The following is a 27570-nucleotide window of genomic DNA, read 5'->3' as shown; positions in this document are numbered from 1 at the left end:
TGGCCCTAAAGGGTTCTCAGGTACCACGTCTAGTGACAGTGGCTCTCCCTCTCAGCCACTGTCCATTGTAGCCTTGGGCTGCCACCCACTGACAGCCTCCTTGCACCAGTAAAGGTCTGTTTGCACTTGGAGCTGGAAGGGCAATAGAAAGGCAAGCCCAAGAGAAAGGCAAAGCCCAGTCCACAACTTTGCCTTCATCCAAGAGAGCTAAGTCATCTGACAGGAACCTGGGGACTTTGCCACCACCACCACCCCCCAAAAAATCCTCCAAAGACATGGAGGCTACAGAAACACAAAGCACACTCGTTGTTTTAGAACACAAATACATAAATTTTTAATTTGCGAAAAATACAAAATGAAACCATGTACAAGTTATGTACAAACCCTTTTTACAAGACAAGAGAGTTATCACTGGTTATTACAGACGACAGAGTTGGGTAGATCATTTCAGAGCACCGGCATTTATTCTCTCCTCCAGTTCCTCCTGTTCAGTCGCAGTAATTAATCATAATCATAATTGTAATCATAATGCCGACAAGCAAAGTTTGAAAGACAGATGAATAAGCCACGCTCTTTTTCCTTAATGAACATGTAGGCTGACCTCTGTGGAAGTGTACTTTTTTTTTCTTTGTCCCCTGAAGAAACATTGAGTGCAGGTTTCGGTGTTAAGTGGGGAAAGGTTTCTTTCTCAGCATCTGGGGGGTGGGATGTGGGCCAGAAGTTTTAGGCAGGATGCGACCGTGCCACCTGGGAATGGAACATTTTTAATTAGGATTTCCAGGCCGAGTTGGGTTTATGTCTGAAATGTTGCAGTTCTGGTCAAATGTGTCTCCAGCTGTACTTAGCGGAAGGAAGAGAAAGGGAGCAGGCTGCTCTGGGGGAACAAGGCTTTGCTTTAGTGTGGAAGGGGGGCTCTGTCAACCTTGTTGGCGGGAATCCCTTACCTGCTGGCTGCCTCTCACACTGACCCTGAATCCCGTGTGAGGAAAGCTCTGGTCTGCTCTGGCAGGCGCACATCCTTGCCATGCGTACATTCCCATCTAAGATTCTGAACAGCCAACCCAGCCATGCAACCTAAGGCAGGCAACCTGGAGAGCTTTGGGGTCACTTTTGTCCCTGTTCTGCTGAAGAGTAAGGTGGAGGAGAAGAAACACAGATGTCCTCAAGGGGTAAGCAGACCAAAGGAAACTTTTTTAAGCTTAAAATCTACCTAGAAATTCAGGTCAGTTTCCACCGTGCCAAAAAACCTCTCTCCTCCTGCTGCCTGCCCAAAAAAGCCACCAAAGCAAAATGATTGTCACATTTGTTCTAAGAATGCTGAAACCAAGGCTTCCAGTGTGTGCCTTGTTCGGGAGGGGAAGAAGAATAATGGAGTGACATGAACAGGGAGGGGAAAGAAGAGGCCCACCTCAAGATCCCTCTCCTTTGAGTCCTTCTCCAGGAAGAGTGGTCAGTGACCTAGAAGATCTGCCCACCCTGCATTTCCCATGGAGTCCAAAGTAACACAAGGTGGTCAACTGACAGCCCAGCCTGAGCCAGGCCTCATGACGAGCTCTGGGGATAAAGACAAATAACAAAGTCCTTGCCCTTATCAAGTGAGTCCTTTCACTTCTGAGTCATCCCCTCCAGTACCCTTCATCTCCAACCCCATAGATGACCCACCCTTTCTTTCTTAGAGTTTCCCTCTCTTGCTTGCCATTTTCCTAGGTCTGGAGTACCCTGGATCTCCTATCCCAAGAGCATCTACTTATGTTGTTCCATTTAGCCCCTATAAATATGGCTGTAGCCCCCTAAGAGTCTTCTGCCAGATGGCCTTCTAGACCTATGCTTCCTCCTTTGGAAGATTCAGCCATGCTCCCCACTTTACAAGGACCTCCATGGGTCTGACTTCCAAATCCACAGGGCCTGCTGGAAGCCTCTCCCCAGCTCCGCTTGCCCACTCCTTTTGCCTGCAAGGTCTTCCCATAAGGAAAGCTCTCAGCTTCTACTCTGAATGAATCCAGTACAACATTGCTCAGCTGCCCACATTTGCTGGCTCCCCTTCCTGTCTTCTTTTCTTCTTTCCTATTCCTCCACATGGTTCTTCCCTTGGGCTCCAAAGTCAGTGTTTCTTTCACAAAGAACCTTTCCAGAACCAGTCATTGCCCCAACACCCTATCCACACACCAGGCCCTACAACTCCAACTAAACTTCTACAACTAGTATAACACTTATCTGAGGAAGGTAGGTGCTTCATATACTCTTTTTGACTTTGAATGTGCACCCTTGAGAACTCCATGCAGCTGAGAAAAATGTTTAGCTTTGCACATGCGCTCCTGATGACTTCCAGGAGGAACTGACATCTCAAAACTTTCAACCTAAAAAACGCTCAGGCATTGGTGTTCATCACTCTGTTTAAAACTTTTAGTGGCTTTCCATGGCTTTCTAAATCAAGTCTCAACCTCTTGGCTTGGCCCTTCAGACTATTTCCTAATGTCTCATCTTAGATTTCTTCAGCTCCCCTACAGGATCGTGTCACCAGAGACAAAATGGCTTATGTATTGAAATCACATTCTCACCAATGAGCCATGGCCCATTAAGTCGCCTCATCCTGGAAAACCTTCATTCTCTACATTTCTCCAGCCATCTATTTCCCACCAAAATACCTCCAAAACCCATCAAGCAATATATCACTCTGTGTTCTTCCCAACCCATATAATTCAATGCAACCTCTCCTTCCTTTCCACCCAAAGCACTAACTCTTGCCACCACATACCTGCACCTGGCTGATGGTGCTTGAAACTGCTGTTTATATCATTTTGTTTTTGTTCTTTCTTCCTAGCTCCCAGATGCATGTCCTGGTTTGGCCTGTCTTTAGATAGTTAAGTCTCAGGCCCTTTTTCAAAAAATGAGGCAAAAAAGGAAGGTCTGGTACAGATAGTCTAACTCAACATTCCTCCCCCAGTCTAACCACATGAGGCTGTGGTACAACACAACCTCTAACTGGTGTTCAGCTAACGGATTGCTGTTTCGGGGCACACAGGCTCCTTTCCCTCTGTACGTATTCCAAGTAAGCTTGCCAGAGCAATGGCAAATTAGGCTCTGTAGTTCCTTGGGAAATAAAATTAAGGATAAAAGTATACACTGAACTGTCTTATTTTATGGCAATTTTTAAAATATGAACAACTGGCATTGCATGAACAAGCAACTAGGGCTGACTTCACTTTAAAAACCAATATGGCCATGCTCATACAAACTGGCTGGAAATCATTTCTAATTACTACTCTCTCATTAATAAATCCAAAGGGCCATATCACCACTTCACATGATCATGGGATTTAAGTGCCAAATCATCTCTACTGGATAGAAAAGTAAATGCACTTTGGGAACCTGGGGTAAGTAGGGGAGGGGCAGAAAGGGAATTTACCAGATGAGTTATAAGTGAAATCTCAGTTCCCTCTGCTTTTTAAAGAGGATGAGTCAAGCTCTATAAATAGTAAAGTCCTTTGAAGGACCACAGTGATTTTACCACCATTTCAAAAGCCACAAAGAGGAACAGAATAGAGAATAGACAGACTATAGGGACAGAAGACAAAATGGACAGATTATGCAATAGAATTCCATGTCGAAGTTGAATGGATCTGCTTGGTCTCCTATGAGTAGGCTCATGATCAAATCAATTGATTTGATATTCTTTTTTTCTCTCTCTTCCTACCTCTCTTCCTCTTTTTGCTCTTTCCTTCCTTTCTTTCTTTACTGAGGTTCCCATTGAAAATGAAGAATGATAGATCAAATTAGACTTACGAATGTAAGTAACAAAGAGAGAGTGTACTAATGGAAGAAAAGAAATCGAATAAACGGGACAGGAAATGAAGTGAGAAGTAAAATGGGTTGCTTCCTAAAGCCCAGATGCACCTGCGGAAATAAAAATGAGGAAAAATCACAGGAATCTAGGGGTCATGAGACTAACTACATATTGAAAAGTGGAGATATGGGTTAGTGATGAAGGGATTGACTTGAACTGAGCTTGGAGCCAAGAAAAGGGACAGGCAAGGCTGAAATGGAGAAGAAAACACTAGGAACACACAGAAAAATCTGACCTGATATGACCCAGGAGAACCTGAATTTTGAAATTGCATTTTGAACCTAAGGAGACTCCAAAGTATGAGGCAGAGGCATGAACCTAGCTTCCACGTGTCCAGAGCAGAAACTGCACACCACTCTCAGGAGTATCTGCTTGGGTGCTGCAGCAAGAGGACTATCATTCCAGCACAGGACAAGATTGCTTCCAAGGGCTGTACCCATGCTCCCACTCCTAACCTAGCTCAGGTCCTCCCAGATCTGAAAGGCACCGTAGGGCCATTTAGGTGAATCACTTTTATTTACAAATGAGGTCCCTGGGACTCAAAGGGTTTACAAACATTCTCAAAGTGCATAGCTAGTTATTTGCAGATGTAGCTCTTGAACACTCTTAAGCCACAAGTAAGGAAGTTGCACTCTTTCGTCTTTCAACATGAAAATAATCCCCAATTTTCTTATGCTTTCTCAGTTTCCCCCTTTTCCAACTCTAACCAAATAGTTTTAATCCCCTGTTGTTTTAAGTCTTTAATTACATTCTGTACAAAATACATCATAAGATGCCCCAACCTTTGAAAGGAGAGAGCTCTGGGTGTTCTCAAACATGCCTTAGTCACAATCACTTATATTTAAAGTCTTTTATATTGGTTCAAGGTGATATTTTGAAATATAAAATTGCTTAGATAAAAGTAAAACTTTTCTTAATAAGAAAGATGATGATGGTGATGATGTCTTTGTAAATAGGTGCTTTCAGCTTTTTAAATAGCCTCTTGATGAGTCTTGGATTCCCAAAGCACCCAAGAGTCTTTAGTTTGGGTAAGGACTTTTCTGGAACCCTAAACTGGGACAGGAGATCATAGTCTTAAAAGACAGGCAGTACCGATGATGACCATCATTGGTCTATGCTTAATTATTCAGAAAAATGGGAACGGGTCTGTCACAGTGGGGTTCGAAAGATGACCTCTTCCCGGCCAGAGCGATCAACACATAGAAACTAATCAGGAAGCTCTATAGCATTGGCTGGAGCTCTTCAGTGTCTTACAATCTTGTTTCTGTTCTCGTGTCACTTTGACCCTACCAGGCACCAGTTTTTGCCAAAGGAGCCACCAACCATTTTGCATACTTCCTCAAAAAAAAAAAAGCTCATTTTTATTTTCTGTCTCAGAACAATTTATTATTGAATTGTTACTGAAGTCGTTATCAAAAGCAAAACAGCATGAGCTTGCTGCTCTACCGTAGAAGAAAATAGATTCCTGCCAATTAGTTTTGGGGCAGCCCTTTGCTATAGGAAGCCATTTTAGCCATTTTGGTCTAAAGGAAAAAAAAAAGTTTTCTTTCAGCAATAATTGAATGGAAAGAAGGAAAAGAAGAAGAAGAAGAAAAAGAAAAGAAAAGAAAAAAAAAGAAAAGAAAAGGAGTTTAGATTCAAATCTCTAGTCAATCAGGTCATGGAGTTGACCTTGTGTTTTCAGACTGACTTGGTATGGAGAGATGGGTTCGAGAGGCACAGGACACTGTGTTTCTCTACGGGAAGATCACTTAGGTGGCCACCATCACCTGCCAGAGGACACCAAACAGTTAGGACAAATTCAGAAATGGTTATCAGGAAGAAGCGTGAAGAAGAGCCCACCAGGGTTCATGAAGGAAAGAAGAGCGTGGATTAATATGAACGTACTAAGGTGACCCCGGTGCAAAATCATTATGTAGAAGAAGGCCTAGCTTTCAGGAAAGTTGTGAAATCCAAACTAGGGATTCACCCCCACAGACCCGTTTTGCTTCTGTTGGAAACCAGGAAATGTTCATAAGCCTGAATATAGACAGCTGACGTCATTTTAGTCTGCTGCGTAGACTAGTGATGGGTTATAAGTAGTTTTTAAACAATCCAATTTTGGACGTACATTATATTCACAACACTTTTATAGAACTACTTCTACAAAATGTGACAACAGGGTAACCACAGTCTGACAAATCACTTCAGGACGGCACCTACAAGGCGGAAGCACAACTACATGGGCTCTGCAGCGAGTAGACAGGGATGGAAGCTCATTTTGCCTACACTGGTCATTGGAGTACTTAGTATGTTTTCATGGTGATTTCATTGCTTGGCTCTGATCTGATTTGCACTAATATCCTAAGTACCACAGGGTCATGGCCTAAAGAATTAATAGAAGAGATATCATGGGACTTTGGGGGGATATTTTGGTAAGTTTGGTTTCTTCAAGTGTCCACAGTTTACATTTTTAAGAAAAGAAAAATCACTATCACATCCATGCTTCTCCATAGACCCTGATGACTGTATAAAAGATTAATCATTTTGAAGTTGAAAGATTTGCTAAATCGTTTGGAACTTAACAGTTGCCGGGACGACTAGACACGGAGCATGCAAGCCACGGCAGAGCGCTGAGACTTGGTAATTGTGTCTGATGGCTAGAAAAATCTTTGAGCACAGTTGGAAGTGGCTGAGACATTTGATTTCATTGCTGGTCATTTTCAAAGGCCTTTTCTAACAGTCTGTATTGAGTGCATTCATTGCTTTCCTTTTGTCGTTATTATGTTTTACACTGTTGCAGCAAGTTTGTGTGTTTTGTCCCAGCAACTTAAGGAAAGCCTGAAAAAAACAAATAAAATCTGGGCAAAAGTAGTCTCCTTGGTCGTGGAAATTTTTCTGGCTTTTAGACAAAAACTCAGTGAAAAAACGAATGCGTTATCATATCCTATTGTGAAGTGAAACTATCCACCGGTGTTTACGAACTTTCAGGCTAAAAGCTCTGAGACTTGGGGCATGGGGAAAGAGTCCAACAGACCCTTCCAGAGTTGAAATTCCTGTACTTACATGGGTGGTTTAGACATAGGAAATGGGAAGCATAACAGCATGGAGGAATCCCCACCATTCGCACAACAAACAGCAATATCTCGTGTGCATCTGTCCTCAACTTCTACGTCCCAGGCATGCTCACAACCCTCCTGGCACCATTCATTGGCCGGATAAACCTCATCTGGCAATTGTAGAAAAGCTGTAAGGAGGTCTTCCCTTCAAATATATGAACAAAGGGATGAGCAATACAGAATGAAAACTAAAACTACAAAAATATGACTTTCAACTGAGAAAATAAATAAGTTTCCATTTATTAAGAGCTGGTGTCAATGCAGCTAAGATACACACCCATCCAGGAAATTCACCTGCCCCCTTTTGTCTTCTTTTATGAACTTACTAAAATACATGTTTACATCATTGGACCATTTCTAAATTGTTTTAGTAATCCATTGCCCTTCATTACAATTAATTGTGGTGGTGACCATCATTCTCCTCAAAGGAAAAGAGAGAAAGAAGAGAAATACGTATTAAGGAGTCTGGCCACTTACTCATGTTGATTTTGCATTGTTTAGATATAGGGAAGATATTTGACAATGAAAAAAAAAAAAGAAAAAATATATTTTCTTTCTAATAAATAAAAATAATTTAAAATGCTAGAGGCTATACATGACTATTTTAGTATGTTCATTTATAAATGAAATCATTTTCTTTTCCAAAATACATGGAAGCAATATTCAAGGCAGACAAAGAGAAAGATCTGTCTACTTTATTTTTCTTGCAATTCTCACTTATCCTAACGTTTCCACCAGTGATTCAGCATGTAAGAGGAAGAAAAGTCACATCACCATTTATGAAGTTTGTCAGGCTTTAAAAAAATAGTTCTGGTCTCCTGGGAGTCAACATTCATCTTCAACTTCTCTGATTGGTGGAATCAAGCTGCTTGTGGATTTATATTGGTTGATCTGGTTAGCCATGTGGGTACTCATGGGCTTGATTTGAATGTTTCTGGGATAGGCATTATCCGGTTCATCTGTAAACCATTTCTTTTCTGCTAAAGGGCAAAACGGATAGAGAACAAGAAGGAGAAATGAGAAGTTTAATTAGTCCTAGGGTAAAGCCTTTGGAAAGTTCATTGAAAAAAATGCAAAAATGTAATCAATAGAAGCTGACGGTGAGTAGTTGCTAAGAGATAGTGCGGTGTAGGGAGAACCCCAGAACGTGGGACACCTCTGCAGCCTGTGGCAAGTGATGACCAATGCACCCTTGGGACTTGGAGGCACTGTGGGTGGACCTCTAAGAATAAGGAGGGGTTGGCAGAGGAACTCTAGCAATGTTCTCTGGGGCTCCTTTAGTGGCCTGGAAAGCTTTGGTGGGAAGGAGATGCTGAATCAAATATTGGGCATGAACATTGTGCCTGAGGAAAGATTTGTACGTTCACTGATTTGAGTGGAACATGAGGGACATTGTCCTTGACACAGAGTCAGTGATCTAGCATCTCCTCCTCTCAACCTCTACTTGGCTTTGTTTGTAACAGACGTACTTAAAGTTATACTCAATATGCCACTCTTCTTTTTTTCTTTTTTCTTTTTTTGCCGCCAGTTTTGAGGGTCTTAAAGTAAGCCCACAGATTTTGCTGGGCAATGAGACTAAAAATCAGAATAGCAACCAAAGTTTGCAGATGATTTTGAGATGGCTTTTATTTCAAGAAAGAAAACTCTGTGTTGGTATAAAGTTATGAAAAGAATTCCTAGTGGCAATATCTTAACCGACTATAATAACCCGAGCTGTTGACAAGGGAGCTCGACGAAGTCTTGGCATTTCATTTCCACCCTAAATACAGAGATGGCTGAGAGAATGCTGAGTCAGAGCGTTCGTGGGGAATGGGAGAAAATGGCCTAGCATCCTCTCAGCATTTCAGTGCTATTTTACAGGACTCGGGCCTCGCCCCTGCCTTTTTCTAGGATTGAAACTTTCTGGATAACCAGCCATGTGTACAGACATGAAGAGATTGGGAAAATAGGACATTCTAATTTGGGAATCATATTAGTGCCTTAGGAAAAGAAAAGAAAAAGGGGGAAAGCTTTCAGACACACCCACGGCTCTAGAGACAATGGCCTCATTTCTGCCTATCAGAACAAGTCACAACTGCCTTGTCAGTGGTCCTGGACTGATACGTTAACCAAAATTGCTCACCTGGCTTGATGGAAGAGTATATGTAGGTGCACGTGCGTGTTTTTACGTCTGTACGTCTGTCTGTCTGATAGGCTAACGATCTATAAATTCAGCATCTGCCATCAGCTCATAACCGCTCTGCTTGTTTCTCCTGGATGTGTCCTCTCTCTTGCTGTGCCAAGTCTGAGCCCTCAGTGTAAACACTGTCCCTGGAGCTGGGGTGTGCCTCGGTGAGAGCTTGCTCACTACCCTTTGTTCGGCAGCTCGGTTTACCCCCAGGAAACTACCGTCTCTCGGATCATTCTCCACTCCTCTTTCTCCTGCTCTGGCTCTCTCACCTATTATAATTAAGTTCACTTTGATTTGAACAGATTGGACGATAGGAATTCATAATGCTACATCCTCACAGTGAAGCTAACTGATTAAGTGCTTTAAATTATTCCCCCTGACAGAATGATAAAGTTACAATCTGTTCTGAGATGATCTACAGCTTGCCAGACTCCTACAGCTTCTTTCTACATTCATTTATCTTTTTGTCAAGCAGAGTTTTTTTTTTTTTCCTAAGCTTCAATTCCATAGATCTTTTAAAGTCATCAGCACATCTGAATTATTAATGAGGCTTTAGAGGCAAGGTTCCTGATGGACTGGTTAAAAAAGGTTGTATAGAAATCCAGGACTATGTACACATCAAAATAATTTCAGCTCCATTTAAAAAACCATTTAGTTCAAGTGTGACATAGATGAACCATTATGCATTTGTGGAAACCAATTTTTTGTGATCTACGATTAAACTAACCTTTCAGAGAGGAGTAGAGTGTGATGGTTATCATGTTTTAAAAGCATTGCCAGGTCGCTGAAACAATTTCAAACTACAACTTTTTCCAGTGGTTTATGTGTAAAGATGATTTTCAGAAGAGCGGAACCGGGCGTCTGTGCTGTTTGCCTGAGCTGCCCTTGGTTTTGGCTGTGCCGCTGTGGGGACTGATTGTGCAAAGGGATTTAGTGCTAGGTTGGACATGCCAGGTTGGAAAGGAAACTGAACTCTGCTGATGGAAATGAGTAGGTCTTTTGGGCAAAAGACCTAAGACAGCTGCAATTTGCTGAAATTTTTACAACTGCTGCAGAGAATAATTGTTCAGAATTTAGTCTTTACAGTTCAATTCAAAGTTGGCATTTTGACCTTTCTCGGCAGAGAGAATATCAATTTCCTTCTGCTGTCAGTAAAAAAGAGCATTATTTCCCCATTTAAGCTTCCTTCTCTCTTTCCACCTACGCTTCTTGAAGAAGAGCTATGCAGAGTAGCCTCTGTGTTTTGGCCATTCAGCTTCCACACAAGAAGGAGTTGTGTTCAAGCACATCCTGGAGATGAGTTGAGGTTCTCATTATGCCTGAGAAACAGGCTTTTTAATTTGGGTGCCTTATAAGATATAAATATATAAGTTGTTGGAGACTTGGTTGCATAGAATGTTGAGAAAATGGAAATATACTAGTGCTCTGAGTATTCTAGTAAAATATCCAGGGGCAAAGGTATTTTACGAAGAGATTCTCCCCAAGGGCATCAGAGGAACACACACTTTAATGATCGTCAGTCATTAGCTTCAACAGAGAGTGCCTGAAGTATGACGATGACACTTTGGTTTATTGAATCTCTCCTTCCAAAGAGGAAACTGTGCCAATGGGAGGCTACAACATTGGCCATGAGAAAGAATATTCAGGGAAGGGATTCAAATGAGTGCTGAAGTGGTCCAGGATAAACCCAAATCCCTGAGTTTATCTCCTCTCCCTGCTTCATCCCACAGACCAGAAAAATTTCCGGGAGCTTCGTTTTTGTCCCTACGATGAGAAGGGCAATGGATCTGGCTGTGAGGGAGGGCCTCCTAGCTGCCAGAGTAAAACAGCCCCGTTTGTTAACAAGCCTCTCGAGGCTGCTAAGCATGACGTCATCCCTGCAAGGGTGGTGTGTGACCTGCCGGGATCAGGGACAGGAGGCGTGGCAGTCTCTGGCAAGTGGGCTAGTAGCAAGAGACAAAACCCGGACATTGACGGCAGAGAGATGCTTCCAAAAGAGCCGGCGCACTGCCGATGGGAGAAGGCACCTATGGAGACCAGGCGGGTCATGGGCTCTGCACCACGGACTGGCAGGGAGGCATGGGCTAGGGAGATGGCGTGGGGCAGGAGGGCAAGGTCAAAGGGATCTGGGGTCTCACAAGGGAGTTGCATGGCTCCAAGCAAGTCATTGTGTAATTGAGCTCAGGTACAGTTTCTCTTCTGTAAAATGGGGTCGTGATCAGATCTTCCTAACTCTGTTGTCTGGATGAAAGGGGCTAGTGCCAGTGAGCACTCACCACAGGTCCAGATGCATGGTAAGTAAACGTGAGCACTGGCATCTGCTAGTAATGGCAGCCTCCAGGACAGCAGAGGGGCAGAGTTCATAGTCCAGTTTTAAATGCCACTCTGCCACTTTCTGGCTGGATGACTTTGAACAAATCTGTCCTACAGATTCCTTCGAACAGAGATGCGAACTGCCTGCACATCTGAGCTTGTGTGAGGATTGAGTGAGTTACTATATGTAAAGGGCTTGGAAGACTCTGGCACTAAGTAAGCACTAAGGTATTAGCTTGTTCTACGAGGTTAGCATTAATGTGAGTATTCTCAGTACTAAAGGGCTACAGTGAGGATGGGTGGTCCTTTTCCGTGTGGCCACAGATTAACTGGGGGTGGAGATCTAAGGGTCATAAATTTGGGTGCTGGCCTGCAAAATGGGGATTTTGGCAGTAGAGACGACAGAGGAAGATTTGCTCGGGTTATCTTCATTTGGAAGGAAAGGAGAGGAAGGAGTGACCCAGTGCTCTTTCTGAGGAGTCCAGGGTTGCTACCCTGTCGTGGGACCTGTATCCTTAAAATAATGGCTTTGTACTCAATAGGTGCCCTACCCCACCCACAAGCCATCTGAGTCTCCCATTACTACTTCCATTACTGAGATAGAAGAGTCCAGGATAAGAGCTAGGACTTCCTCAAGCCATGAGGAGCCTGGCAGTGTGGGCTGTGGGAGATAAGGACCCCAGACCTGGGCTGACCTCACCGCCTAGGTACCTGCAAGCAGAGAAACAGGCTGCACTGTGAAAACTGAGCCTCTTTGCTGGCTCTGTGGGTTGTCAGTGCTGTGGGATTTAGCCTTTTCACATAACTGTTCCCCAGAGAAGAATGCATTAAAGGAGAGACGATAATACAGCAAAGGTATCTGGAATAATTGGCCCTCTTCCTGCTGTACCACAAACTGAGGTCTAGAGAGAAAGGGCTTGAAAGGAAAAGGTTCCATGTGGCTAGAGACAACAGTTAAGAACAGTAAGCCCTAACCAGGAGCTGAAGCCTTCAAAGGTAACGCTGCATGGTTTCACAGCTCACCATTCCAGCAGGCAGGCGGGCACGTGCCTTCTGCCCGGCAGACCCCAAGGCCCCCAGGGGACCCCACCCATGCATACTGCCCTCTTCCCTCTCTGTGAGCAAAGTGTGGCTATTTCATAGAGATGAAAACCATCCGTACCAGAACTAAAGCAGCCTCCATTCATGAAAACTGACACTTCTTTGCAATTGTCCACCATGACTCTATTTGCCTCTTTTAACTGAAAGTCTAAGCTGCCATTTACTGGGCAGAGCAAACTGCCCGCTCCGGCCCTTTTCTGGGGCCTTTGTGCAAGGACAGACTCTTCACTCTTCCCTTTCGGCTGGCAGGGGATAATCCCCCTCACCTCCCTATGCAATAGATGCAAGAGATGTGCGATCTCCTGGTGGGAGACAGGCAACCAAGTTTAGTGACAGGTGCCCACAGCTTGTTCTTCATCTTGTTACGACAAAGCAGGGATGGGCTGAAGAAGCTGACTGGGACACGGTTTTTTACCCTGTCTTGACTTCCACGGGCCCCGAAGTCTCTATATGCTCCTCTTTATCCTTCAGGAGCCTGTTGCTATAGGAACCTGGCAGGTTGATTTAATTGTCTCTGTTGGGATGCAGACGCCTTTAGGCTTTTCCCATGCTGAAGAAGAGCCAAAGGTTTTACTGGTCATCTGAGATCTTGACAATGCTGGCGGGGGCACGGTTGGTGCCTCTGTCTCACTGTACATATAAGACTATTATTCCCCCTCCCAGCCGTAAGCTCGAGAAAGTGCCAACAGCACCACAGCATCGGGAAGCACCCAGAGGCTTTCTTGTATTTTTTTTAAAGATAAGCCAAGGGAGTAAAGATAATTGATAACATGATGAAAGGTCTGAAAATATTTAAGATCGATTTATTTCAGAATATTTACTGAGCACTTATATTAAGGTTCTGGGTCACAACCTGTAATATTCATACTGAATTTGAAACTTCTCCCAGTTGTGGCAGAATTTTATGTCTAAGGGTCCAGCTTTCTCTTTATCCATTTGAACTGGCTTCAGGAAGGACCCTGGGTAGCAGCCCTTAGGGATGGTGATGATTTTACCATCATCTCGAGTGAGTGTTGAGGCTGAGAAGGCTTCACCACACCTCCTGGTCTACCCACTTATTTAAGGTTCAGCCCTTTCTCAGCCTAAAGCAAATTGGACTGAATGGCTTACAAATTCTTCTCTCCTAGAACGGTACAGATAATTGAGTTTGTAGCTGTTGCTCTTTTTAAATGTATATACTTTGTCTTCAAATAATTCTTTCACTGTCTACCCTTTACCTCTTTTTCTTTCTTTCTTTTTTCTTTCTTCTTTCTTTCTTTCTCTTTCTTTTTCTCCTTTTCTTTCTTTCTTCCTCCCTTTCTATTTCATCCCTATTCTTTTCTTTTCTTTTTTTATGGGGAGCAGGAAGGGGAGAGACACAATCTGAGAACCTTGTGTGCTTCCCTCCTAAGAGAAGCTGAAAGGGGAATGAGGAAGTTTGGAGTCACATGGAAAACAATGGAGGAGACTCTTGGTTCTATTGAGGAAAGTATAACATAGTAGTTTCAGCTAATAGAACAGAGGTCATAATGATACCTTTTCATCACTGAATGTATCATTAGCCAAATGCTACAGTCAACTCAATTGTGCACCCAAGGTCCTGGGAAAATTCCAAAGTTTCCTCTCATGTCACAGTCTGTACCCACTCCATTCTTGTCACAACATCATCTCATCAGAGCTGCTAACAGATTGTATATAAAACGCCTTTTGGAATTCTTTCTCTAGCTGCCCAATCTCTTGTTGGGCTGTAACAAGTGCCTGAAAGGCAGGTGGCAGGAGAGACGTGGATAACACAGGGCCTGAGTCGTGAGGCCCCAGATAACGGCGTGCTCTGTGAGTTGATACACATAACTGAGCAGTTTTCCTTTGGGGTCCTACTGATCGAACATCAAGGAGACCAATGCTTTTGTCACTAATATGCCTCCTGGTCTAAATTAAAAGGAGGATAAAATATGAACCGAGAAGCAGGTTTGCCAAATGGAATAGCTGCCAATGTTTTCCAGCAAAGTTTATCGCCTGGCATCGTACTTTGATTTAGTAGGTCTTGCCAAGATAAACACAGAGATGTGGACAGACCGATGGCGGGGTGGGGGGGTGGGACTGGGTTGGGGTGGTGCTGATGAGGGGGAAGTGGAGAAAGCTGGGTTTCTTGATGGGAAAATGCTTTTGGACTTGGAGCAAGGTACCAAGGTGGGCAGGGAGGCCACGTGCAGCTTTAAAGGCAAGCCAGATGGAGAGAAGTTCCCCCCAAATTACCCAACCCCAAAACCAAGAACACCAAAACAAACTCTAAGGGATCCAGCATAGCAGCAACATAGCGTCATCGCGCTGAGCAATTTAGAAAGTGGAGGAAGGAGGAGAAGTAGGGAAGGAAGAGGAGGGGAAAGGGGAGAAAGAAAAAAGAAAAAAAGCAAAACAAACTAAATAAAACCACAAACAGAACAATATAAATAAAAATAAACAAACCAATAACAGAATAAAATTTGTAACTCCTTTTTTTTTTTTTTAATTTCACAAAAGTTTTCACAAGGACAACGTTATAGAAGAAAACCCCCAGCAGTGGCTAGGTCATGCAGAACCATTAATTGTCATACCTTGGCCCATTCTATTCATCCTTGTTGCACTTTAGAGAGAGAAGTAAGCTATGTGAGTTTTACAATGCTTTTAAACTGTCATATTTCCTGTTGAGCACTTTAACTGGCACATTCTTATCGTTATAAATGTTCTATGGGCACAACTTTATAACCTCCTTTGCAAAGAATGCATGAAAAGCTCTTCATGATCCCAAACTGGGGTATATGTGTGTGTATATATATACACACACATATATATGCGTATATATGTGTGTGTATATATACAGATATATATATATATATATAGTTCTCTATAAAAAGATAGTTATACATAATATAGAAATTGATATATATAGGGACAAAAATAATTTGAAAAAAATTTTTCCACTCATAGGGCTTTTTAATATACATGTATACAATTTTGCCCCACCCCATTCCTGGTCTGAATACTGCACTGCCCTGTCTTTGGTATGGGGGCAGAGGTTCAGACTCAGCCTCACCATTTTGTCAGTAAAAGTGCTTGTCAATTCACACAGCAAGCAAATCTCCAAAACTACCATGCTTGGGGGGAGAGGGGGTCCGAAATCTAAGCTCAAAGCATTCACCATAAAAACACCTTTATAGAGATGGTATAGCTGTGGCATTTTTCTCCTCCCCTCCACCCCTATTCTGCTTGATGGAATTTTTTTAAAGTAGGCATTTCAAATCGGTATACACCAGCCCCGGGCTAGTCCACACGAAAAAGAATTTGGTTCCGGTGGAGGTTGCCGATTTGTAAGGACTACTGCCCTGCCTAAAGCATGCATAAAACATCTGACGACCGTATATTGAAAAAAAGGGATTTTTCTACCTTTCCTCTCATGCTTACTAACTGTTAAAAAAAGGAAGGAAAGAAGGAAAACAAAAGAAAAAAAAATAATTATACCAAAATGTGTTTGGCTCACGGTTGCACGCTTCTCCCCCACCTCCTGACGACAAGGAGCAGCTAGCTGTTGTTGTCGTTCGTCTGCCTAAGTGAATTGGCCATGTTCAAGAAACTGGGGAGGAGGAACCTTCCCACCAGCTCTCTGCTTCGGGACAGCCGGCACCACGCAGCTGTGCCAACAGTCCGAGGTGGTAGCTAGCTTTTGTCTTCGTTGAGTCAACTGTGGCTCGATCCCCCCTACCTTTTGATTTATTTAGCAGGTCGGCTCCTAGAAAAACATGATCTGCTGCTGGGTTTACCTTCCTCACGCTCTACCACGGCCCCAGCCCTTGCTCCTCCCTGGCATTGGGGCCCTAGCTAATCAAACAAAGGGGAGTAAAAAGGTCCCCTGAGAATGCATGGAAAAATACTCGCTCTTTCCTGAGCATTATTTATTCTGTACATAAGGTAAGTAATTCACCTTTTAAAAGATGTAAAAGTCCCAGGAAGGCAGTTTTTAATGACTTACATCTGATATTTATGATACATATGGCTTTTCATCCAAAATGTCAAAAGTGAAAGAAAAAAAAAATAGCTAGTCATATGGCATAAGGAGACAGAATAACAATTTAATATGCAATCAAACCTCTGTTCACTTAAATGACTAGAATTTGATACATCCACGAATGGGATACTGTTCTTTCCTCCATAGTAAGGGTAGAAATGTTCACACGAACTCCCAGAGGAAGCGAGCTCTGGGACAAAAAGGCCCTGGTGAGTAAAAAAATCTCAGATGTTCTCTTATAAAAGCAGGTGCTTAATAATCATCTACACAAATGGGGAAAGCCTTTTAAATGCTTCGTGAGACTTTAGCCCAGAGAGTGGAAACAATCGATATGTTTTTGTTGCTTTTTGGTTGCTCGTTTCAAATAAATGTGTATGTATATATTATTGCGTGTGTATTAAAAAAAAAAAAAGAAAGGAAGGAAGGAAAACAACAACAAAATCAAAACCCGAAGCACCCTGATAATCCTGATAAATCAGAACAAACTTTTCTTCTACCTTAACTAAACTTGCCTTGCATAGCTGACATGGATCACAATGGCTCTCCCCTACTCTGCGAACTCCTTCCTGCAGTGAGCTATTTATGTCTGGAGCATGCCTTTGGGTTATTTTTCCCCTAGAATCATAAATAACTTTTGGTCCTTCTGCTTATTTGCTGTTGTGCTCAAGGGTTTTATGGTGGTGAAATAAAAATGACAACCACATGCACACTATCATACATATGCAAATATGTGTAAAAAAAGGGGGGGACTACAGGGGAAAAGGGGGGAAGTTACTGTTGGAAACACCCACTGGGAAAATGAGTGGCAGATACAGTTTCACACACGGTGGCAGTGGGTACACATATCAGAGGCGCTCTTCCTGCACGTACTTCTGTTTGTCTCGGGACTCCCGGGACTTCGGTCGGTTCTGTCGGTTTGCTGTGGATGGGATGGAGTGCACGGAGGAGCTCTTCTTGCTGGAGGACTGGGACGAGTGGGAGGAATGGGAGAGGCTGGCCCGGGACTGGCCGGCGTTGTGGTCAAACTGCATCAAGCAGAAGATCAGGTCTGTTGGCACGAGCTCAAACTCGTACGGGGGGTTGGTGATGACATACCTGCACGGGAAAGCAAAGGGGTCATGGAATGAGGATAACTGGCTGCATAGTTCACCCCCCCTCTGAACCAAGAGGATCCTCAGGTCTTGAAGAGCATCTGGAGGATGGGCTTCTAGCTGGTCCAAGGCCTTCAACATTCTCTTCCAAGCTGAACTAAATCTTCCTCTCTTTAGCTCAGGGCAGGAGGCCCGCCACAAGCCCTGGCAGAGATGCTGAATTAATGCCTATGATGGGAGAACCAAACTGCTTCCTACGGTCTATGTGCCCCTTTCAATTCAATATCAAGTTCAATTCTTATCTTGAGTAGCCCAAATGCATTCAGGAGGTTCACGGAGTGCACTGCATCTTTCATTCTAGAATGTTCTGACCATCCCAGACACACATCGCAGGATAAAAAAAAAAATTAAAAAAAATCACCGTTTCCTCTATAGTAGTATACCTCAAAGTGGGTCCTCAAGCCAGACATACCAGCATCACCTGGGAACTTAAAATGCAAATTCCTAAGCAACTCCACTCCAGATCTATGGAGTCAGATGCGCTCCCATAACCTCCAAACTCAGTGTTGGATATAATGTGGGCAGAGTCATTTGCATACTGAGAGCATGTACATAGACCTTTGCCTTCACAGTGGGGGACAAGAGAGGGTATTTCTGTCTCTGCCTTTGGGTTGGGAGAGCAGAGTGGAAATATACTCACCTCTTCGTGCATTGGCTGGGGGTGCTGAGGTGAGCATCTCTCAGCCGGTAAATTCCAAAACAAAGCATATTATACGTTTTCAGAGCTTTGCAGAACAGATCACCATAACAACCACCATCCTGGGATACAAGAAAAAAACAGAGAGAAACATTTTTATTTGTCTGAAAGTAGAGGTCCAGGGCGAACAGAGCCTTTTCACGAAAGCTTGTTTTGGTGTCTCCTGAGTTGGAGGGTCCGTCCCAAGGGACTGAGGCTAAAGACGTCATTGTGATTAACAGCTTACATCCAATACTGGTCACTTGGAGAGATCAGCTAATGATGGGGTTCTCCTCTAGTTCTCTCCAGTTTTCCATCTGTAGCAATGAAAGCCCTAAAGAGAGTGTGCCTCTCCCTCATTAGAAGTGAAGGTATAAAGCTTGAAGGTCTCAGATGCATGCTTGGCTGAGAAGAAACCAGCTCTTCGAAATGGTGATTATGTTTAGCCCCAGCTCAGCTGTAATCACTGTGATCTGACCGTGTTGTCAAAACTGCTCGAGTGATAATTAAAATCACCACCAGGAGAAAAGACCCCACCAGGTACTATGGTGACAGACTCTTTCAGGGAAAGGACTGTGTGAAAAGCACAATTTACAGACCTCCGAGATGGCACTGGTGGAAGAGAATGTGTTTCCCCAGGAGGCGGAGAGCTGTGGGCTGAATAAGTGGGATTCACAGTCCTAATCAGTTCACGGTCACCTTCCAAGGTCTGGGGCCTGATGTGGAATGTGAAAGCAAACCCACTCACTTGGAAATGCTGGCTTCATGCAGCCAGGTGGCTTCAGGTGGGCGTTAGAACAGGAAGGGCCCTGAAGGATGACTTCTCTGGGAATAAAGTGGCTGCCTTTGTCCTTCCTGCCATTGGAATTTCCACATGGGCACCGCATGACAGAACATAAACGGGGCCAAATCTTACCATTATTTAAAATCTTTATCCCTTCAAAGTCAATGATAGAGCCCAGTCTAACAAAGGTCCTTGCCCATTACCACACCAAAATATGGTGCAAGTTGGCATCAGGGTTTCAGAAGAAACAGAGAAAGTGACCCTTTCCCTGGGAGATACTGTTGTTCGTGCAATAAATGTATCTGTCCCCAAGACTTGTGGCTCCACCCCCTGAGCAAATCCCTGGAGGTGGAGTAGGGCTGCGAATAAGGGTCAAGACTGCAGACTTTGGCCAGAGTACGTGAACCCAGCTGGTGCATGGGGCCCAAGGGGAGGCACTGGTCATCCCCTCTGTGGCAGGGAGGGCATGGGGGAGAGTGACCCTGGTCCAGAATTAGAGCCATTAAAGGATCCACATGAGATGCTATTTGTTTGGCCGGTGGCTCTAGATGCATGTTGGTGTTTCAAAAATTTCCAAGGCCTGAGTCATACCCAGATACAAACACTCCGAATCCTGGGAACTGGACATGGCCATCAGTGGTTTTTAAAAGCTCCTCATGGGCTATGAATGTGCCTTTGGGGTGAAGTAGCCCTGCAGTATGCCAACACCCTGTGGAAAGGGGGATCCCAGCCTTGGCTGCATGCTGGAACCACCTGATGCCTCCCAGCTCATGACAGAAGATACCTAGGGGAGTGAGTAAGCGCACAAGCTCACAGGGCACAGGGTTCCTGGTGCAAATTCCTGATCGGGCCAATCCTCAGTCTCTCTCTCTGAGCCTCAATTTCCTTAGAATGTCTGATAATAGAACCAATGTCAAAGGATTGCCATGGGAATAAAAATGAATGACTGTATGTAAAGCACAGTGCCTGCTACCCAGTAACCATAAACATCCCCTCGTAGTTATTTACCATAGAAGACAGAAAAGGCAGGTACCCAGCTCCTCACTGTCCGGCACCCAGCTCCTCACTGTCCGGCACCCAGTTCACGCAGCCCAAGTTATTCCCGATCAGTGGGCTCAGAGGACCTCTACGCCATGAACTCACCCCCAAGTCCGCAAAGGGCCCATCCAGCAGTGCTAACTGGGCCACGCGGCAGCGGTCCCTATTGGCCAGCGTCTGGGGGGTGCTGTAGCCCCCTCGAAGTGCATTCTCCTCAGCAATCAGAGCCTCGAGCTCTGGCGTGGCTCCTCCAGTCACCAGGGTCCGGATCAGGGTAAGGATATTGTCGTTGAAGTATGTCTGGGGAGAGAGTTGGGGGAAAAAAGTCCTTTAAGCAAACACCCTAATGTCACAACAACAGACATCCAAATTACAACTTTTCCTGGGATCGCCTGTTTAAAGTTCTGGCCTGTCTCTTCAAATAATTTTATGTGGGAAGTGAAAAGACAGCAGCCTCCAATTATTCCATTCTTTTCTCTCCTACTTGGTTCTGCCAGGAGAGCCTGACTTTTAAAAAACCAATTCAGGGAACTTTCATTAAAGGGCTGAAATCTAAATGGTTGGTGTTTACCATAATTGGTGTTAGTAAGGAAACAAATACTGCTTCCTCTCTTCCTGTCCCGCGTGTCTACTGAGGGACTTTGGACTTGTGACACAAAATGCAGCCTGCCCAGGCTGCTAACCCACGTACGACTACTTCTGAGGTCCTGTCACCTTATGCCAGGAAGTCGCCTTCCCCAACAGTGGCAAAACTTCTCTCTGCGTTGGAAAGAGATGCCAAGAAAGTCATTGAGGCCACATGCTCTACAGTTTACTACGTGCTTTGATAATAATCTAACCCAGAAATCTCTATCAATTAAATATGCCAGATAAAATTATGAGGGGGAGGATGTCCTGGTGTGTACACTTTGGGTCTTGTCTTTTTAAGTCCTCTCAACAGTCTGAGGCAAATATAGCATATTAGAGAAGTTTCCCTCAATTGTACATTTGTCTCACATCTGAAACATAACAGGTCTGTCAGGAACAAAACAATGGGAGTTTAAAAAAATTAATAGGATGTCAAATAAAAGAGCTCAAAAAGACATTTGTCACCCAGCATAATTTGAGAAAAATCTCAAGCAAGGGTCTGCATTCCATTTTCCAAGGTAAGAAGAAATCAAGCAGGTGAAATGAATTCAAACCAGAGTTTGCCCGTGGCTTCTGAGGGCGCGCGGACCTTTGGGGGAGGGTTAGGAAAGACAGCGGCATTTCACCTCCGCAATTTCTCAGACACTTGACCGGGCAAAACGTAGTGGGGAATAAACCAAGTAAGGAGGAGTTCTCGTCCTGGGGGAGGTTGACTAACCGGTTCTAGGCTTTGATATTCTCATCCGCAAAATTAGCACAGTCATTAAGATCAAGTTCATATGCAAATTATTCCCTGAGGACTTCTGAGTTCAGATGATAGCTGCTCCTGGGGCAAGATTCACTTTCCTCTTTGAAATACTCGCAAAACCCACCCAGAGTGATAGACAATCCCAACAGCAAAGGAGACTAGGAATGTTACTCAGGAGTCAGACCCTAAGGAGAACCTTGTCTCAGAGATGCCGGAGCTCAGATGTGCCCCGGGGCACAGAAGCAGAACGAGGACAAGCACAGGAGAAGTGTTGCTGGGTCAGTCAGGGGGAAGGAGTCAGGCGGTGGGTTTAATGCTGGCTTCACCTCGCAGGAGCTGTGTGACCCTGGAAAGTTATTTGTCATTTTTGTGCCTCAGTTTCATGATCTGTAAAATGTATTAACAGAGTGGTTATAAGGACGATAGAACTAATACACGTGAGGTGCACAGAGCAGGGCTTGGTGCACGAGAAGCGCTGATAAACACTTCTGACTTAATAGCAGAGACTCCGAGCTCTCGCTGGTGAGAGGAATGGTCAGCTCATCCTCAACCTTCCCTTTTTAAAAATCATTTATGTTTGGGGTAAGGGGTGGGCAAACCAAGGCCATGTATTTCATCCTTGAATCTGTACTTCTCAGTTGCTTCCATTCAAGACCCTATTTGGAATCAGGAATGACACAACAAAGGTCACCAGGGCCCTGCATCCTGGGATGGAACAGCAGTAATGGCAAGAGCCTCCAGAGGTGTGTTTTAGGGGAGGTGGCCTTGGGGCACACCCACAAACATTTCCAAAGTTTTCAGAGGTAAATCCTCTTCCCTACAGTCAGATGGCACATCAGTAGAAGCAGGAGACCCCTCCTTAACACTGGGGCACATTAAATGTATGAGTGCTGGGCACAGAACTTTGACAAGGGCCTTTGAACTCTAATTACCCTTTTAGGTAAGACCAAGAGGAGGAATCTAACAGCTCGCAAAGTGGGCGGCAGAATATTCACGACCTCATATACCCAACTCTGTTTTTCGGTAGAGAGAAATTTAAAAAGCCAGTATAAATATTTTTTAAAAGGGAACCACAGTATTTAAGATATAAAGGAAAAGCATCATTTTGACTGATTAAATGGTTGCTGGAAGAAGTAAAAGAAAAAGAAGCATCTGTTTTAGAATAAAATTTTTAAAAGTATAGTTTCTATAAGAAGTAAAAGATCAGATTATAAAAAGCTGACTTCATACAACTTACCCAATTACTTTTTATGAAAGATATTTAAATTACGTAGATATGATTAGAGATAATTAAAAGAATCCTATATCCTTTCATGATAAAAACATTCAATAAACTAGGAATAGAAGGGAATTTCTTCAACCTGATAAAGGGCATGTATCAAAAACCCAAAGTTAACAGCACACATAGTGGTGAAAGACTGGATGCTTTCCCCTTAGAATCAGGAACAAGACAAGGAAGTCAGCTCTCACCACTTCGATTCAACACAGCACTGGGAGCTCTAGCCAAGGCTAGAAAGAAATGAGGGGACCATATCAGAAAGAAAGAAGTAAAACTATCTCAGATTACAGAGAACATAATGTTATATATAGAAAACTCTAAGGTATCTATTAAAATTCAATTATAGATAATAAATGTGTTCAGCAAGTTTGCAGGTACAAAGTCAATATACAAAAAATCATTTGTATATCGATACACTTGCAATGAACAATACAAGAACAAATTTAGGAAATTCCATTTATAATAGCATCATAAAGAATAAACACTTAGGAATAAATTTAACCAAGGAAGTGCAAGACTGGTACACTGAAAACTACAAAATATTGTTGAAAGACATTAAAGAAAATCTAAATAATGGAAAGGCATCCCATGTTTATGGATTGGAAGTCTTAATATGATTAAGACAGTATTCCCCCAAACAATTTACAGATTCAGTACAATCTCTGTCAAAACCCCCAAAACCATTTTTATAGAGAGAATTCTAAAATTCATATGAGGGGCACCTGGGTGGCTCAGTGGGTTAAGCATCTGCCTTCAGCTCAGGTCATGATCCCAGGGTCCTGGGATCGAGCCCCACATCGGGCTCACCGCTCAGCAGAGAGTCTGCTTCTCCCTCTCCCTCTGCCCCCCGCCCCACTCCTGCTCTCTCTCTCTCTCTCAAATAAATAAATAAAATCTTTAAAAAAAATTAAAAAAATAGTAAAATTCATATAAATTTGTAAGCACTCCAAATAATCAAATAATCTAAAAGAGATAAAGTTGGAGGACTCACACTTCCTGATTTCAAAATACACTACAACACTACTGTAATCAAGACAGTGTAGTATTGACATAAGGACAGACATGGGACTGAATTGAGAGTCCAAAAAGAAACTCACATGCTTTTGGTCAATTGATTTCAACAAGGTGCCAAAACCATTCCATGGAGAAAGAACATAGTCTCTTAAACAAATGGTGCTACAATTCTTGGGCTTCCACATTCAGAAGAATAAAATTGGACCCCTACCTCACACCATATGCAAAAATTAATTCAAAATGGATCAAAGACCTAAATGTAAGAGCTAAAACTATGAAACACTTAGAAGAAAACATAGGGTAAATTGTCATGACCTTTGATTTGAAAATGGATTCTTAAATATGACACTCAAAGCACAGCAACCCCCCCGAAAAAGATAAATTTAACTTCATCAAAGTTAAAATTTTTGTGCATCAAAGTACACTATCCAGAAAGTGAAAAAAAAAGAAAACCTTACAGAATGAGAGAAAATATTTGTAAATCATATATCTGATATAGTATCCAGAATATATATATATATAATATATGTAATCTTATGTAAGACTACATAAATAAAATATTTATATATATAAAATCTTATATCCCAACAACATAAAGACAAATAACCCAATTTTAAAAATGGACAAAAGACTTAAATAAACATTTCTCAAAAAAAGATATACAAATGGCCAACAAAATAAATGAAAAGATGCTCGACATCACTAGTCATCAGGAAAATGGAAATTAAAACCACAATGAGATACCTCTTTATACCCACTAGGATGGCTATAATCAAAAAGACAAATCATAACAAGAGTTGGTGAGGATGTAGAGAAATTGCAACCCTAACACTCTGCTGGTGGGAATATAAAATGATACTGCCACTTTGAGAAACAGTTTAGCAGCTCCTCATATGGTTAAACAGTTATATAACCCAGCAGTTATACTTCTATATATATATACCCAAGAGAAATTTAAAAAATATGTCCATATGGAAACTTGTATACATGTTTATAGCAACATTATTCATAATAGCTAAAAACGGAAATAGTCCAAATGTCTATCACCTAATGTATGCATAAAAAAATGTGTTATATCCATGAATATTATTCAGTTATATGAATATTATTCTTACCATAAAAAGGTATGAAGTACTAATACCTTGAAAACATTATGTTAAGTGAAAGAAGTCAGTCACAAAAGACTACATATTGTAGGATTCCATTTATAAGAAATGTCTAGAAGAAGCAAATCTATAAAGATAGGTGGTAGATTAATGGTGGCTTAGGGCTGGGGGAAGGGGACAGAGGTTAGTGGGGGTTGCTAAAGCATACGGAGGGTTTTTTTGAGGCAATGAAAATGTTCTAAAATTGACTGGTGAAGGTTGTACATATTTCTGATTACACTAAAAATCACAGAATTGTACATTTTAAATGGGAGAATCTTAATTATAAAGAGAAGTAGTTAAAAGGTAACTAAACTTATAATGGCCAGATTTTTATCCATTAAGAAGCAATAATTAACAATACTGTATTGTACATTGAAAAATTTAAGTGGGTAGATCTCATGTGAAGTGTTTTTACCAAAACAACAATGAAAAAGAGGCACTATGTTGCAGAACTAAAAATCACATGCACACAAAATCAGTGGTGTGGAAGTAAGACTAAGAAGTTGGCCGAAACTACATAGAGAAATATGTAGAGACCTTTCTTTTTCTTTTTCTTCTTCTTTTTCTTTCTTTCTTTCTTTCTTTCTTTCTTTCTTTCTTTCTTTCTTTCTTTCTTTCTTCCTTCCTTCCTTCCTTCCTTCCTTCCTTCCTTCCTTCCTTCCTTTCTTTCTTGTCTATCTGCCTGTCTGCCTTCCTGCCTGTCTGTCTGTCTTTTTTATGAGAATGTTAGTAGATATTGAGGAAAGACAACAGAGGTCAAATTGATAAATAGTGTTTACAAGTTAACACTGTAAACAAAATTCAAGCAGGTCAAATGAGTAAGCAAGCAAGGAAACAAATCAACACAACCTGTCTTGAGCTGAAGAATGAACTGAGGATGTGGCTCACCAAGTGAATGTGGCCATCATCTAAATCTGTAACAGGTGAATATTTAAATTTAAAATATTAAATGAAGAAAAAATGTCACCTAACACAATGCTGTGAGGAAAAAAATATGCACACGATCAGGTTAGCCAGAGACTTCTCTAGAAAACTTAAGAATGATGCCAACTGAGTTTGGAAAGGACACATTTATTCCAAGAATTCTACATGCAGCTAAATCATCAATCATTTGTGAAAGCAATAGAAATATTAAAAAAAAAAAACAGAAATATTTTTGAATCTCTGAGTGCCTAAGCATTTATTGATTTACTTCATTAAAAAAATAAGGAACAAAAGTCAGCATCCTTCAAGATCATTTGAAACTTTTAGAAATTAAGAAATGAGCAAATCTGGTTTTAAAATACTGGTGAAATATATTGAAACATGGAATTTAAGAAATGGTTGTATGTTTTATTACTAAACTAAATGCAAACATCAAAAATAATTCTTGAAAGAAAAAATGACAAAATTATTTGTTAATATGGTAATATTAATTTATTTTTAAAAGTCAGAAAAATGAGGTAGGAGAGAGGAGGATGGATATAAAGGAAGAATCAAGAGCTAAATTTTTCTAGATAATAATGCTAAGAAAATATACTTTCAAACATATTTATAGAATGTCTGGTAACCACTAATTAGAATCAAAAATAGAATATAGATAGTTTACTCATCACTAGAGAAACTATGCATACCAAAATATAGCCTATATACCCAAAGATGGATAATAAAAGACACAATTATAGAAGCATGTATAAAGCATAATGCAAAATTATAGCATTATATTTTAATAACTAAACATAAAGAGCTAAAGGATTTGATTAAATTGCAAAGGTTCTCAGACTTATTCAAAAGCCAAAATAAAAATCAAACTCTGATATTTTCAGAGAGAAATAGGAAAAAGCAAAACAAAATAGGCATACAAAACTGTATTTCAAGGGAAAATTTTTAAATGTTACATTAAGCAAGTTAGCTTTGTATTGATAGTTAAAATTTACAATAAAGATATAACCTACTTATGCACAAAATAATATAACTGAAATATAGAAAGTAAAACTAATTAGCAATTAGAGTAAAATAAATGTGGATTGAGAGTGATATGTAAAATATCACTGTGTTTCTAGCTTCAGTAGCTCACACAGACCAAACTATGAGAAAATTAAGGATATAATGAAAGTGCTTTAGTAGATTTGTGCTAAATTTTGCAACATTTTTAGATAGCTTCCAAACAGTAATTACAAAAAAACGATCAACAGCTCAAAGTATAAAATTTCAATATATACAATAAAGCATAAGCTGTAGAGTCTACATTTAGAAAATTAAGATAATAGTAGAAATAAAAGTAAATATCCCAACATCTCCAAGTTTAAAAGAAAAGCATTCTAAAACCTAACTATAGGTCAAGATGGAAATCAAACTTAGAATATAGAGTATTTAAAAGTTAACTATTTGAAAATGGCATATAAGAATGTCATGGATTGAGGCCAAAGCTACAGAAACAAATTCAGAGCCTTAAATGATTTTATTATTAAGTACAAAAGAATTACAATAAATAATGCTAAGCATTAAAAGAACTGTCTTTTACTGTTCTTTTTTTATTTTAGAAAAGCAGAAGGATGAAATAATAAAGCATCAATTAA

At 41.7% G+C, this 27570-nt stretch overlaps 1 protein-coding gene across 16 annotated transcripts in view; it reads right to left on the bottom strand.

Annotated features, from left to right (window-relative positions):
• Nucleotides 1-306: 306 nt before the first annotated feature.
• The window catches only part of KCNMA1 (potassium calcium-activated channel subfamily M alpha 1), a 712149-nt gene continuing 684885 nt past the window's right edge, over nucleotides 307-27570 (bottom strand). For 4 of the 16 annotated variants that reach the window (XM_081824027.1, XM_081824032.1, XM_081824034.1 and 1 more), the window contains 4 exons: nucleotides 20302-20496; nucleotides 18339-18457; nucleotides 17418-17642; nucleotides 7767-7922 (listed from right to left, as the gene is read on the bottom strand). In XM_081824027.1, coding sequence (XP_081680153.1) covers nucleotides 7898-7922; nucleotides 17418-17642; nucleotides 18339-18457; nucleotides 20302-20496 — 564 coding nt within the window. In that variant the 3' untranslated portion in view covers nucleotides 7767-7897. Of the gene's footprint in view, nucleotides 7923-14982; nucleotides 17643-18338; nucleotides 18458-20301; nucleotides 20497-27570 lie in introns of those variants that run through there. The other 12 variants (XM_081824024.1, XM_081824025.1, XM_081824029.1 and 9 more) reach the window with 4 other exon arrangements.

Source organism: Leptonychotes weddellii, chromosome 6 (genome assembly GCF_054177405.1).
Source record: "Leptonychotes weddellii isolate Sample4059 chromosome 6, ASM5417740v2, whole genome shotgun sequence".
Classification (NCBI taxonomy): Eukaryota; Metazoa; Chordata; class Mammalia; order Carnivora; family Phocidae; genus Leptonychotes; species Leptonychotes weddellii.
Note: the sequence above shows the minus strand (reverse complement) of the source record. Positions and strands in the feature narration are given on the sequence as shown.